At 54.2% G+C, this 12,201-nt stretch overlaps 2 protein-coding genes across 2 annotated transcripts; one reads left to right on the top strand and one right to left on the bottom strand.

The window, feature by feature from the left end:
* Window positions 1-799: 799 nt before the first annotated feature.
* On the bottom strand, window positions 800-6,114 carry VOLCADRAFT_118805 (uncharacterized protein; the record flags this gene model as incomplete). Its single annotated transcript, XM_002954562.1, has 8 exons — window positions 800-922; window positions 1,336-1,557; window positions 1,771-1,810; window positions 2,135-2,351; window positions 2,765-2,822; window positions 3,389-3,493; window positions 3,886-4,018; window positions 5,822-6,114. The coding sequence occupies 8 exons, from the start codon at window positions 6,112-6,114 to the stop codon at window positions 800-802; spliced, it is 1,191 nt and encodes a 396-aa protein (XP_002954608.1).
* A 1,286-nt stretch (window positions 6,115-7,400) lies between these two features.
* On the top strand, window positions 7,401-9,871 carry VOLCADRAFT_109934 (uncharacterized protein). The gene is made up of 4 exons (XM_002954622.1): window positions 7,401-7,616; window positions 7,720-7,818; window positions 8,039-8,165; window positions 8,515-9,871. Exons 1-4 carry the CDS (start codon window positions 7,559-7,561, stop codon window positions 8,546-8,548), a joined length of 318 nt encoding a protein of 105 aa, XP_002954668.1. The 5' UTR covers window positions 7,401-7,558; the 3' UTR covers window positions 8,549-9,871.
* Window positions 9,872-12,201: the final 2,330 nt, after the last annotated feature.

The raw sequence follows: 12,201 nt of genomic DNA, 5'->3' as shown, positions 1-12,201 counted from the left end.
TCAGCTTTAAAACCCCGCTCACATACATGTGTGCTTCGACGAGGCAAGTCGTTCAGCACGTACATGTCCGGAATGGTCGTGCAAGTGCATCGCGGCACAGCTAAGAATAAAACAGGTCCGACCTCTCGCGCCTGTCGTACAACTCCGTACAGTTGCAGCAGCGACGGATTCCACCTGCCACGGCAACAACTTCTGCTACCGCTGCTTACGACGACAACCCCCGGGTCTGCGTGTTGCAGTACTCCTAAACACGGTTGCTCGCCCTCCAGTTCACGCACAAACCCCCGCACTAGCACACGTCGTTGGATCGCGCACGGGGGCTTCCCCCCCCCCGCCTCCCCACCCTACCCTCAAAGCCTCGGAACTATCGCAGCATCCAAAAACGCCGTACTATAATACTATACCATGTTCCTCCACGAAGCGACGAGACACACCTTCGACATCGTTAAAAGATTATATTATTACCACTACTACCGCTGTATTACTGCTATACCACCATTATTATCACAAACTGTTAGTTACCAACTAACTATAACTGCTAATCGGTACCGCCGCCGTCAGCACCTACCCCCAACCTACCACCCCCCCAACACATATCTGCCCCTACTTATTTCAAGAATAATTTTATTATTTTCGCGGGCTCAGACGGTCGAGGGCAAGTACGGCGCCGGGGTCCTGGTACGGCATCCGGCATCATCAGCCCCCCCAGTTTCCGAGAAACCCTTCAAGCAATGTCCGTCCGCCCTCGCCTCGCCGCGTCACTCACCCGAACTCCTTTCATTTCCAGGCGGTTCTCGTCTCACGAAAAGTTGTACACGATCGCCTTGCCGTCGTCACCCGAGCAAACTAGCTTGTCGTACGAGGCCTCCATGCAGCGTACGGCAGCACGATTGGCACCCAGAGCGTACAACGTCCGGCCGCTCTGCGGATTGGTTTCGGAGTTTAACGGGGTGTTCTGAAAGCTTTGGCGTGGGGTTAAAAATCTATCCGCGAAACCGTACACCCCACGGAAACAGCATCCCACGTGTGTGTGTGTGTGTTTGGGGCCCAGGTCGAGTTTAGGGTTTTCCATTGGTTCGCCTACAGAATGCCGTACACACAAACAAGGCCCCGCGCACTCACACAAACAGGGCCGCACATGCCTGTCCCCACCCCCGCAAACCCAACACACGCACCCGGTCACTTTACACGCCACCTTTCCCCCTTTCCCCCTTTCCCCCTTCCCCTCGTATTCCCTTGGGGTCTGGGGCTCCCTGTAATGCCCACTACTACCACTACTACCGTTCCCACGCTATATGCCCACACCCACCCCTCAAACCCCCCAACCAAGCCCACCTGGACGTCAATGAAATGAATGGAGCCGTCGCCGCAGCCAACTACTGCCGTACCTCCCGCCGCCGTCATGCTGTACGGAAAATTCGTTAGCCGTGCAGTTGCAGACAACGCAAAGCCCAGTCGCGGGTCCAGCACTCGGCACGTTCCATCTGCCCCCGCAGTCACCACCAGACCGGAGACCGCGGGGCCCCCCGCGATAATATCGCCCACTGCGCCATGACCCTGGAGGACACAAGAGGGGCGTGTGTATGTATGTATGTATGTATGTATGTATGTATGTATGTATGTATGTATGTATGTATGTATGTATGTATGTATGTATGTATGTATGTATGTATGTGAAAGCGGGATGTGTATGGCGTAATGACGTAACGGTGAGAGCACCCCGGGCCCTACTCGGATTTAAAAACCGTTTACTCCCAACCGCCAACTGACCTGCTCGTTGACGTGTAACTGCACCTTGGCCACGTTAGCCCTGTGTACGGGAAATAAGGAAAGAAAAATACGCATTTGCATATGTACATACAGACATGAGGACGCCACAGGGCGAAACACGAAAGGGCTGTTTGCGCGTATGTTTGTATGTATGCCACCTCCTCCAAACAAACTCCCCTAACAGCCAACATCCATCCTTAGCCCCCCTTCTCCCCTTTTACATACTACTCTACTCTCTTACATACTTTTGTGGCATATCAGTCCATATCTTGGGCATCAGCTTCACTCGTCCTTCACTCGTCGTGGTCCGTCTCCCTCCCCACCCTCTCCCCCCCCTCAACCCCCCTCACCCCGCCCTCCTTACTTAGCCCTCGGGTCCCAAACCCGCACCACGCCGTCTTGTCCTCCAGTCACAAAGCAACCCCCGCCCTCCCCTGGAGCGGAGGCACCTCCCCCTCCCCCTCCGCCGCCCTCCTCAAACCACGCCAAAGACGTCACGTGGCCCTGGTGCACGTTCTTCATGCGCCAGGATACACCGCCAGATGACATGTCCCACAAGAGGACATGACCACTGCGGTCGCCTGGGGAAGGTTGGTTGGAAGGTGGTTGGAAGGTGGTTGGGAGTTGGTTACAAGGTGGTTAGCAAAGCCTATGGATTTTCTCAAACTGTGAGAAGGCACTGTTCCTAAGCCTTAATCCTGGGGCTTGATTGAGGGAATGACGGGAGGGAGGCGTGTATGTAGGCAAACAAGGGGAAAGACCCGCTTAAACGGGCAAGCAACCGCAAGTGTACGTGAGCGCACCCGGCGGGGCTGCTGTATGTATGTAGATATGTCGGTGCGGAAACCCACGTCAAAGATGCTCCGTCGAGAAAGTCGCGAGTCTAGCTCGTGCTCGTAAAGTCGTACTCGGAACACCGGCAGCTTCCCAACATTTTTTCCCAACCGCTACCAACCGTCAACTGCCAAAACGACCAAAACCGCCGCCTTCTTACCCGACACAATGCGGCCATCCGCGCTGACCTGCATCTCCAGGACGGGAGCCTCGTGACCCTGGGGGGTGTAGGAGGTGGGGGGAGAGAGGTGGGGCAGAGGTGGGGGGTAGCAAGGGGGGGTAGCAGGGGTTATGTGGAGGGTGGTGTTACGGAGGAGGGAAGGTACGCCAAGTGATTGATTTAACTCTTCACCAAAGCTAGGAACGAAACCCCGGCGGGCTGATGAGGGGGTGAGGGAGGGGACGGGGAGTGCTGGGAGTGCGGAGGGTGATGGCGAGCGAGCGTAAGGCGGAAAAAAGGTCCCTAACTCCTAAACTAAAGGACCTAACTTCCTTGTACGACTAGAGGACGACCGAGGGGGGAAGACGACGTGGGGGAAGAGGGAGGGAGCGAGGGAGGGAGCGAGACGGAATATGTCCTCTCTCCCCTCCTCCTCCTCCTCCTCCTTCCCTTCCCCCGATGTGTGTGTGACATGTAAACTGTGGATATCCTGTGGAGCTGTCCTTTCTTTTCCTTTCCCAAAACCGCGGCACCTGAAGGGCCCCTGGCTCCCTACGCAAACGCACTGTCTCGTAAAGAAATAGACGCAGGACATGGCATACATACATACAAACAGAGACGCACTTGCAAGCAGCCCGCCTCGTGGGGCCGAGCTCCAAGCTCCCACAGCCTGATTGTCTTATCGTACGACGCGCTGAGTACGAGATCCGTTGACTTGTCATACTTAACCTGCGGTATGCCGTACGGAATGAGAGACGGGTCGCCGAGAGCCACGGGACATGCCGTGTTCGGGCGCTGTCACATATACATACATACATACATACATACATGCATACATACATACATACATACATACATACATACATACATGCACCCCTCGGAGGTGTGCAGGAACTAGAGATGAATAGCTGTCCACGTAGGAGAAGCCTATGGCCCAGACATAACCCCACCCTTTCCCCCCTCCCGAGCCAACTTTTTAAATATGTTTTGAAAGTATCTACATTCGAAAGTATCCGGTGTCCTTAACCTCCCCCTGCCCCCGACCGGCTTTCATTTCCCCCCTTCCTTTGCCTCATGCTTCACGCCCCATGCAACCGTCCTGCCCCCTGCACCCCAACTACCTGGGAAATGGGGCCAAAATGCGCCTCCGCCACCATCCCTTTGTTCCCCACCGCCGGCCACACCCACAACTTGCTGTCCATTCCCCCCGACACGATACGGCCCTGGGAGGCGTACGACACACACGTAACCCACCTGCGTGTATTCGACGGGGGAGGGGGTTAGTGGGGGGGAGGGAGGAGGGGGAGGGGAAAGGGGAGAAGACGAACCACAAACTTTGTTTGAACTTTGTTTTGTTTCATTGGAAAAGGGGAAGGGAAGGGAGGAAGGGAAGATATGAATAAGATGTGGAAGAACCTGATGCGTTCTCTCCTATATATCCCCTGCCCGCCCACACACCCACGCACCCAAACCCCCCTCCGCCTCCACAAACTGACCTCCCAACCACCCAACCACCCAACCACCAGGTGGTTCCCCTTCTCTTCCATTCCTGCTTTCCCGTTTCCCCTCCCTTCCGCCTTCCTCATCTATCCCTTGTTGCCAACCCTTTCCCCTCCCCCTCAAAACCCACCCCGTTTTTCCACACCCCCTCACCCCCACCCTCGTCTCCCTCCCTTCCCAACCCCAACCCCCAAAAACCTTTCCTCCAAAACCTCCCCCCAAAATTCCCTCCAAAAAACTTCTCCGTATGTTCCACATGTCTTGCTGTACAACGTCCTCTTTTCAATCCGCCGCGATTCGCATCCAGCACGTACAGCGCATGATCCGTGGATCCAATAACCACCTCCCCCCGGATCCAATCAGCGGCAGAACACGTATTGGGACGATCCGACAAATCACATAAGGCCCCGGCGGCATCCACAGGGCCCACCGCCCAGCCGGGGGATACCCGGGCGGGGTAGCGGGACGAGGTGCTGGTGGTTTCGGAGGTGGATGCGGAGGAGGAGCCGCTGACGCGGCGGGCGGCTGCTGCCGTAGGGAAGCCCGGGGCGCTGCCGCGGAAGGCGGCTGGCGGCGCCGCCGCCGCCGGCAGAGGGGGGTTGGTGGCGGAGCCACGTTGCGGTCCTCCTCCGCCGCCAATGGCAGCAGCGGAGGACAGACGGCCGCCACGGGAGGGAGAAGCAACGGCGCGGCCACTGTATGTATGTACGCATTTGTGTGTGGGGGGGGTCGACCAAGTTGGGGGTCAGGTGGGCACTTAGGCGGAAACCATGCATATTCATGTATATTAAATTACATTATATAAAAAAATATATTAATAACATATTAAGTGTATAATTACATTAATTTTAAAATTAATATAATTATATATTTTCGCCCAGGATTGTTAGGGGGGCCAAATGCGAACTGAACAAAATGAAGCAGCTGCCGATGCTTAAAGCCAGCACAGGTTTGTCTGTCTGTTTGTCTGTCGGTGTCGAGGAGGTGTGGAGAGTGTCGGATGTGAAAGCAACGCGGCAGGGATGGTTAGGGAGATAGCAGTGGCCACTTTGAATGGAAGGAGCGGGTTTAGGACACATACATACATACATACATACATACATACATACATACATACATACATACATACATACATACATACGTACGTATAGGCAGGCGGCTGGCAGAGGTTAAGGCCTGACTTCTGCTCCCAGTCGACCCAGTCGACCCGGGTTCAAATCCGCCTGCCGGCTCCTCGGGTGTTTGAGGAGTGATGAAATGGGAGGTGGCCCCCCATCATATGGACGGTGTAGGACGTGATAATATCAACTTGCGAGCTGACCAGGAACTAAGTTGATGCGCCGTTGATCCGCTAGATTTGGTTGGATGCTGGTGGTGAGTTGCCGAACCCAACGAATACATTCTGAAGTCGGATGGGGTGACGGATTAGGGTGCCCCTCTAGCAGGGGAGAGCAGGGACTGCCCCGGGAAAGGGGGCCGCTGGCGAAGTTAACCACCCTGTAACAACATACATACGTACACACACGAAATAGGTCAACGCACGCACTCCCCACTCACCGTGCCGCCGACGACTGCGGCTGGTAGTACGACGGCGGCGGAGGCCCTGACGGATCCTCCAGGGATGCATACATGTTGCGCTGACGCACCGCCAGCGATGTCCCGGCCCGCGCTGCCGCCGCCGCCCCGGCCGTACCACCAGCACCACCACCGCCGCCGCCTCCCTCGCCCATATGCAGCGCGTGTAGCTCCTCCCAAGCCCTCTCAAACTCCTCCATGTACTTGTCGTTCATGATGTGCGACCTTGCGGCTGAGTACTTGCCTGCAACAACAACAACAACAATACCAATCATAACAATAACAACAATAATGCGGAGGAGGAGGAGGAAGAGGAGGAGGACGGGGCCATGGCGATGTGGCCATACGGCCGTGTGGCTGCTAACATGGCTGGGGGGAAGTGCCGCACGTGTACATGTGTCGTACGTGTGTCCGCGCGCATAAACCGATCGGCGCTTTCAATTCCCCCCAGGCCCCTCACTGTACCTCACAATCAACAAAACAAAATGCTGCTGAACAAATATGACACCATTTTAAGCTGACCCACATCAGCTCGAAAGGGGTATTGGTCTTTTATGTATGTCTGAAGTATGTATGTCTGTGCTTGCGGCGGTAAGTGGAGGAGAGAGAGATGGGAAGAGGGTGCTTGCGGTCGGTTGGTGCGTGTTGGGGGGAGGGAAGGGGGGAGAAGGAACTAGCGACTGCGGCCACCAGAGACTACCAGCGATCAAAGCCAAGGTGCGTCGGGCCGGCGTCAAGCAGGGTTTGGGTAATGGTGGGCCCAAAAAGCCCATCTTCAGGAGCAAATGCCGTGCAACACAGCGGCAGCACCACTAGCAGGAGTGCAGGCAGACGTCGGCGAAGGGACGGGAATGAGGAGGAATGTGAAGGCTGTTGTGGGGGCCTAGAAGGGAGGGGTGGACAAAGAGGTTTCTGGAGGTACAGGGTATGGAGGAGCATAAAACCCAGGGGTCCTAGAGTTAAGTACTAGAGCAGGGAGGGACGGGGAAGGGCAGATACGAGTGCTGTTGCTGGCTTGCAATAGGCAACTCCCCGTGGGTGAGGAGTCGGGTGCAGCGTTGCGGGGACGAAGGAAAAGTGAGGGTAACGAAGAGGCAAAGGCCGACCGCAACAGGCACTTCTGCAAGATTTCAGAGCCAAGTAGCCCACCTGCGGGTGGTGGATAGCCACCTCTGCCAGGAGGTTGGCGGCTCATGCTTGAAGCTTTCTGGTTGACCAGCAAGGAGGGATGTAGTGGCCTTCACGGACCAAGGTTTCCAGTGCGGCCTCCTTTCCAGACCAAAACAGGAAACAGCCGTGGTTTTGATAAGATTAGCGATATGAAGGCTACCCTGGAAGGGCTTGGTCTGGGCCTGTTTGCACAGGGAGATGTGGCCTGAGAACCTTAGTGAGTAGACATGGTAAGTCACCAGCGGATTAATACAGGAGAAAAAGTCAGTCAGATCTCGCGTAAAATAAGGACTTGTTCGGGAATGCGTAAAGCAGTTCTTGATGACCCCGCGAAATGTCGTGAAGTCGTGAATCGAATACGTCAAAACAAGGATGGACGGACTGAGCTAACTTTTTGTTAACAGAAGTACAAGCTACGCATGATTTTGAGGTTTTAGTAAAACTTACACCCTTGGAACTGATAGCCAACACACTTTACAACCCTCACACAGGGATTTCGTCTGCATTCCTCTTGTCTCCTTCGGTACCACAAGTGCTGGCTACACAATTATGACCGTCGCCCAAAAGCTTCAGGCTTTTTGGAACCACCCGGCGGGCCCAAAGACGAGTGAGCGAAGTCTACCATTAACTTTTTTAGATAGCAGCGCTTGCGAACTCTCGGTATTTGAGTCGACATTTTATATGATTTCGGTGATCTTTTGGCGCCGCAGTCCACTTCTGGGCCCCTACCTTCAAATGGGGTATCTCTCTGGCGAACATTGCCGACATCAACCGCCCTGCTGAAAAAATCAGCTTGCCACAACAGTGCGGTGAGATGCACCCTCCATGTTTAATCGACGGCGTCCTGGCGAACATCCTACAGACACGTGCTTGGCCTCGCTGTCCCGGAACAGGGCCGGTCAGTTTGTAGAACTTAATCCCCCCTCACGTGTGATGATGGTCGCTATATGGGCCTGAGGCAACTTTTTGTAACAGCATGATGCTTACGAGATCCCTGCGTCCCTGCCCCGGCGACTGCTCACCACGCAGCCATTACGGCCACCGGCGTGATCTGGTCACGGTACAGCACCCAGATCACGCCAGTCAATTATAACCTACTCGCCGTCAACGCTTTCATGGCTCTCACGGGCGCCTACCAGCTGTTCCGAAAGATCAGGTGCGCTGACTTCCATCAGACAGTGTCCCATGACAGGTGCCTCCCTTCCGGTGACCTGGCCCGGCCGCATCCGGCCAGCACTCATTCCCGTCCCCTCGCACCTCGTCCCATGCCGGTGCCCCATCCCGGCCCTGCTTCCAGCAGGGCCGCACGCATCTGCTGTGAATGCCCCCGTCTCATGCTTGGTTGCGCGCACACGCTTATCCTGCGGCCCGGCTCTGTTGATCCATGCCTCCTAAACTCCCTTCCTTTTTCGCCTGCCGTGCTCTCCCGTCTGTCATTGCCGCCCGGCCCGGCGTGTACCGCGCTGGTCCTCTGCCGCTACCGTAACCTCAACCCTCAACACCAGCTACGACATGGCGCAACCCGCTGCTACCGCCTGAGCAAACGTCCCGGGCGTCAAGCAATCACCAGCCTGACGCCTGAGCCGCGAACTGCCTGCTAACAACACCTCGGTTGGTGTAGCAGCAGCACCCTATATCTGTATGGCTCTTACGGACAGGAGCTGGACAATTTTTAAAACGAGCCCCATCTTCCGGCATCTGGCGCGCAGTGGGGACTGATCTACACATCTTGAACACTTGGGGACTTCCCCCCAGATGGAGCATTGAGGCCCGGAAGGGCAAAGAGGTTGTGAGGGCCTGCAGGCAATCCGAGCCTGTCGTTCCCGGTGTGCGGTTGTTGTGCAGTGCCACTCTCCCCCTTTCTTCTCCCCCTTCTGCTACAAATCACTCGGCGCCCCCTTAGAAACTCTCGTCCACAGATTCCACCTCCCCTCTGTTCAAACTGCTATGTTTTCTCCCTCCGTGCTTGTCACTGCTCCTGGCCTGGACTGGACTGCTCCAGGGATGTCAGCCCTGATGAGAGGGGTAGGGGAGCCTGGGGGATAACAAAGGTGATGGGGGCATGGAGGAGTCCATCGCCGTAAGAGTTCATGTTCCATATGTAGCTATCATCCAGCAGCATCATCATCATGTTGGGCGTCGTTTGTAAAATGCACATGGACAATGAGGGGAGCTCTGCACCGCAGGTCCCAAATGATACGGAGTGTAGGAGGGGGGGGAGGAGGAGGAGAATGACTGTCCTTCAGCCAGCTGATCACGTGAGGAGGTGATGTGATGTGATGCGATGTTAGTAGGTGTGTAGGTAGCAGGAAAGTGGCTACATGGTGGTTTCCAGCCCACCAATAGTGATGTGGCCTGGAGATCAGTCTCGGATTGCGGCGCTGTTTGCTTTTTGGTTCTCGCGCTGTATCGGATGCGAGTGGTCGTCAATCGCGGCGTCGGCCACCTCTATCCAATGCTGTTGCGGTGGCGGTTTTGATGGTGGTGGTGGAACTGGATATACTGTGAGCTGTTGGGGGGCTCCGGATGCCCGTGGGAAGGTGTATAGGTTCTGGGAAACGGAGAGGTGTCGTCGTCGGGGGGGGATACACCGCCCTGACATATGTGTGGGGTCGGGTTGATCTCGGTCCACACACTCCCTCTGGTCTATGTGCTTCCCGCCGCTGCTCGTGCTTCCTGTTCTTCATGGTGGCATGGTGGCAGAGAAGAGAAAACACTGCCCTGAAGTATTTTAAGTGTTGTGTCCGTGTGTCCACATCTTTTTTGTGTTTGTTTGTTTGTGCATACGCATGCGTGTCCAAGTGATAGACTCGCGTGCTGGTTTTCCGCATCTCAGCAGAGCGTGAAAACTGCTAGCTTTGGATATCACCACTTCCCCCATAAAGCCGCTGCCACAGAAACGCTACTACCATCCAACTAAGCTTACGTTGGCCTACGTTTACGTTTTACAAGCTTCAAGCTTGTACGGTCCAGACGAGCCAAAAGGCTCATGAACCGCCAAACTGGAAACAAGAACTTAAAAAGAAAAATGCCAATACCCAACAATAACAGATTGATTAATCTTTGCCCTTCTTTGCATTAGCTATCGTTGATTATCGTCCAGTACGGCATGGTATGACATGTCCGATGTTGGTTTTAAGGGCCCAAGTCGCGAATAGGCGCGGAGGGCACACACGGTTCGTCCGAGTTCCGTCCGTGCTTGAGCGCTGCACTTTCGGTATTTAGGTTGTTCTTGGCAAAACCCCTTTTTTGAAAACCCAAATAGCATAGTATAGTAAGAAATAGTAGTATTTCTAGTAATGTAGTACTATGATACTACTACTACGGAGGTGCACGCTCCCAGTAGAAGAGGGGTGTACGGCCAACCGTTGTAACTGAAAATTATACGTTGGAAAGGTCTTCTTTTGTTCTTTATAAAAATCTACTTAGGCATATGATAGCGGATCGCTGCAGTCCTCCAGAGCGCTTCTTAGCTCCGTGCCCGGTGTGGGTGCACCCCAAAACCCATGTCTCGTGGCGTGTTTTGGCACATAACTACCAACAGAAGACCCAGTGATCACAGGAAAGCACACGGACGTCACACCATTAAAGTCCCTGCGCTACAAACCCCCGTAAGGCCCAAACACAGCTCAATCCGGCATCTAAGTCCTCGTTCTGGGTTCGCGGCGCTGAGCGGCTCATCGCAGTGCAAGCAGACTAGCTTTGGCAAACCAGCCCACCATTCCACATCAAAGTTGTCCCAAAGACCACCCGCCCTAGAGTTATTCTTCTGCGTTTTTAGCTTCTTAAGCCGGACTAAGCCAGCCGAGCCAAGCAGGAGCTTTAAGCATGTAAGCTGGTTCTGTTCTAGGTTGTCTTTCAGGGGGGGGGTCGAGCCCCATGTCGGACGCCGTTGGCTGGAACAATGTTCCACACGCTACAAGTATGTCCAATAGCACTAAGCCATTGGCCTCCGAAACCTGCTTATACACGCAGAGCCTCGGACTTCCGCAGAGAGCTCTTATTGTATAATCATTACCCACAGCCAAACGACAAATGTTTGGCCTCTTCGCACTCGCATTTATGGCGAAGTATCGACTGATCCACGCCGGGCCTTATCACATGAGGCCCTATTCTGGATGCGCAGCGTTTATCTGACTAACGAAAGACGAGCAACAATTGAACATCGTCAAACAACAACGGAAAGCGCCTTATCAGCGCTAGTCAGGCAACACCCTAAGTCTCAACTAAATCAAGACAAGATTCGTCCAACTACCTTCGGTTGGCTTAACCACCTGTGGATAGCGACTAACTCGGTGGTGGCACATAATTTGTGCGCTCCAGATGTTTTGGCGTGACATCTCGTGCTGGGCGCGGTGGACGTCAAGGGGGACGTCGGCACCAGGTTGCAAGCCTCTGAGCGCCACGTCATTCTTTATACTAGGATCCCTCCTCATTGTTCATCACAAACCATGCATTGAGGCTCCTAGACGCGAGTATGGCCCTTCAAACTACAGCTTGATCGCAGATCTCTACTTGGTCCAACTACTTCTTGACACTATCCAAGCTCACATCTAGTAATACATAATAATATTTTCACTACTCTCTATACTGTTTATGTGGACTATATTATAGTCCACATAAACATGCTAGTTTACTATGTACGGACACGGGATGAGCGTCGTAAACTAGTGCCACTGTCATGCCCCGCATAGTATATAGTACTATTCCGAGTATTATTCTAGTATAGCACTATCTTCTAGTATAGTAGCCGTGCCAACCCTAGCCAACATGTCACATGTGCCGTAAAACAATGTTTTACGTCAACTCGGGGTGATCGAAGAGGAGGGGATCCAGACGACGTCTGTCTGTATGTGCGATTGCCTGTCTGTACGCCAGTCTGTACGTACGTCAATCTGTATGTCTGTGCATCTGCCTCTCTGTATGTCTGTATGTATGATCTGTCTGTTGGCTGCTTACATATGCGTCAGGATGTATTCGAAAAAGGCGAAGCAGCATCAATAGTAACCGCCCATGCTTATACGTTGATGTAGTAGCTGGCCGCTGAAAAGGCCTCTTGAGATGCCGGTGAAGCGCTTAGCGCGTAATTATAGTTGATACATGTGCCGTACTGTGTACCAGCTACGGCAGATGGTGTGGAGCAGTAAAGTACCTGTGTATACGCGTCCGTATGTATGACACGCAGCTGCAGG

This window comes from Volvox carteri, assembly GCF_000143455.1.
Source record: "Volvox carteri f. nagariensis unplaced genomic scaffold VOLCAscaffold_44, whole genome shotgun sequence".
Taxonomy (NCBI): Eukaryota; Viridiplantae; Chlorophyta; class Chlorophyceae; order Chlamydomonadales; family Volvocaceae; genus Volvox; species Volvox carteri.
This window is presented reverse-complemented; position numbering and strand designations above follow the sequence as displayed.

What these genes read in the sequence shown, in the direction of transcription:
- VOLCADRAFT_109934 (XM_002954622.1), top strand. Translation starts at nt 7,559, where the DNA reads ATGACCGTCGCCCAAAAGCTTCAGGCTTTTTGGAACCACCCGGCGGGC. An exon ending in CCCGGCGGGCCCAAAGACGA is followed by an intron (nt 7,617 to 7,719) that starts GTGAGCGAAGTC and finishes TTGGCGCCGCAG; the next exon opens with TCCACTTCTGGGCCCCTACC. An exon ending in CAGCTTGCCACAACAGTGCG is followed by an intron (nt 7,819 to 8,038) that starts GTGAGATGCACC and finishes CTCACCACGCAG; the next exon opens with CCATTACGGCCACCGGCGTG.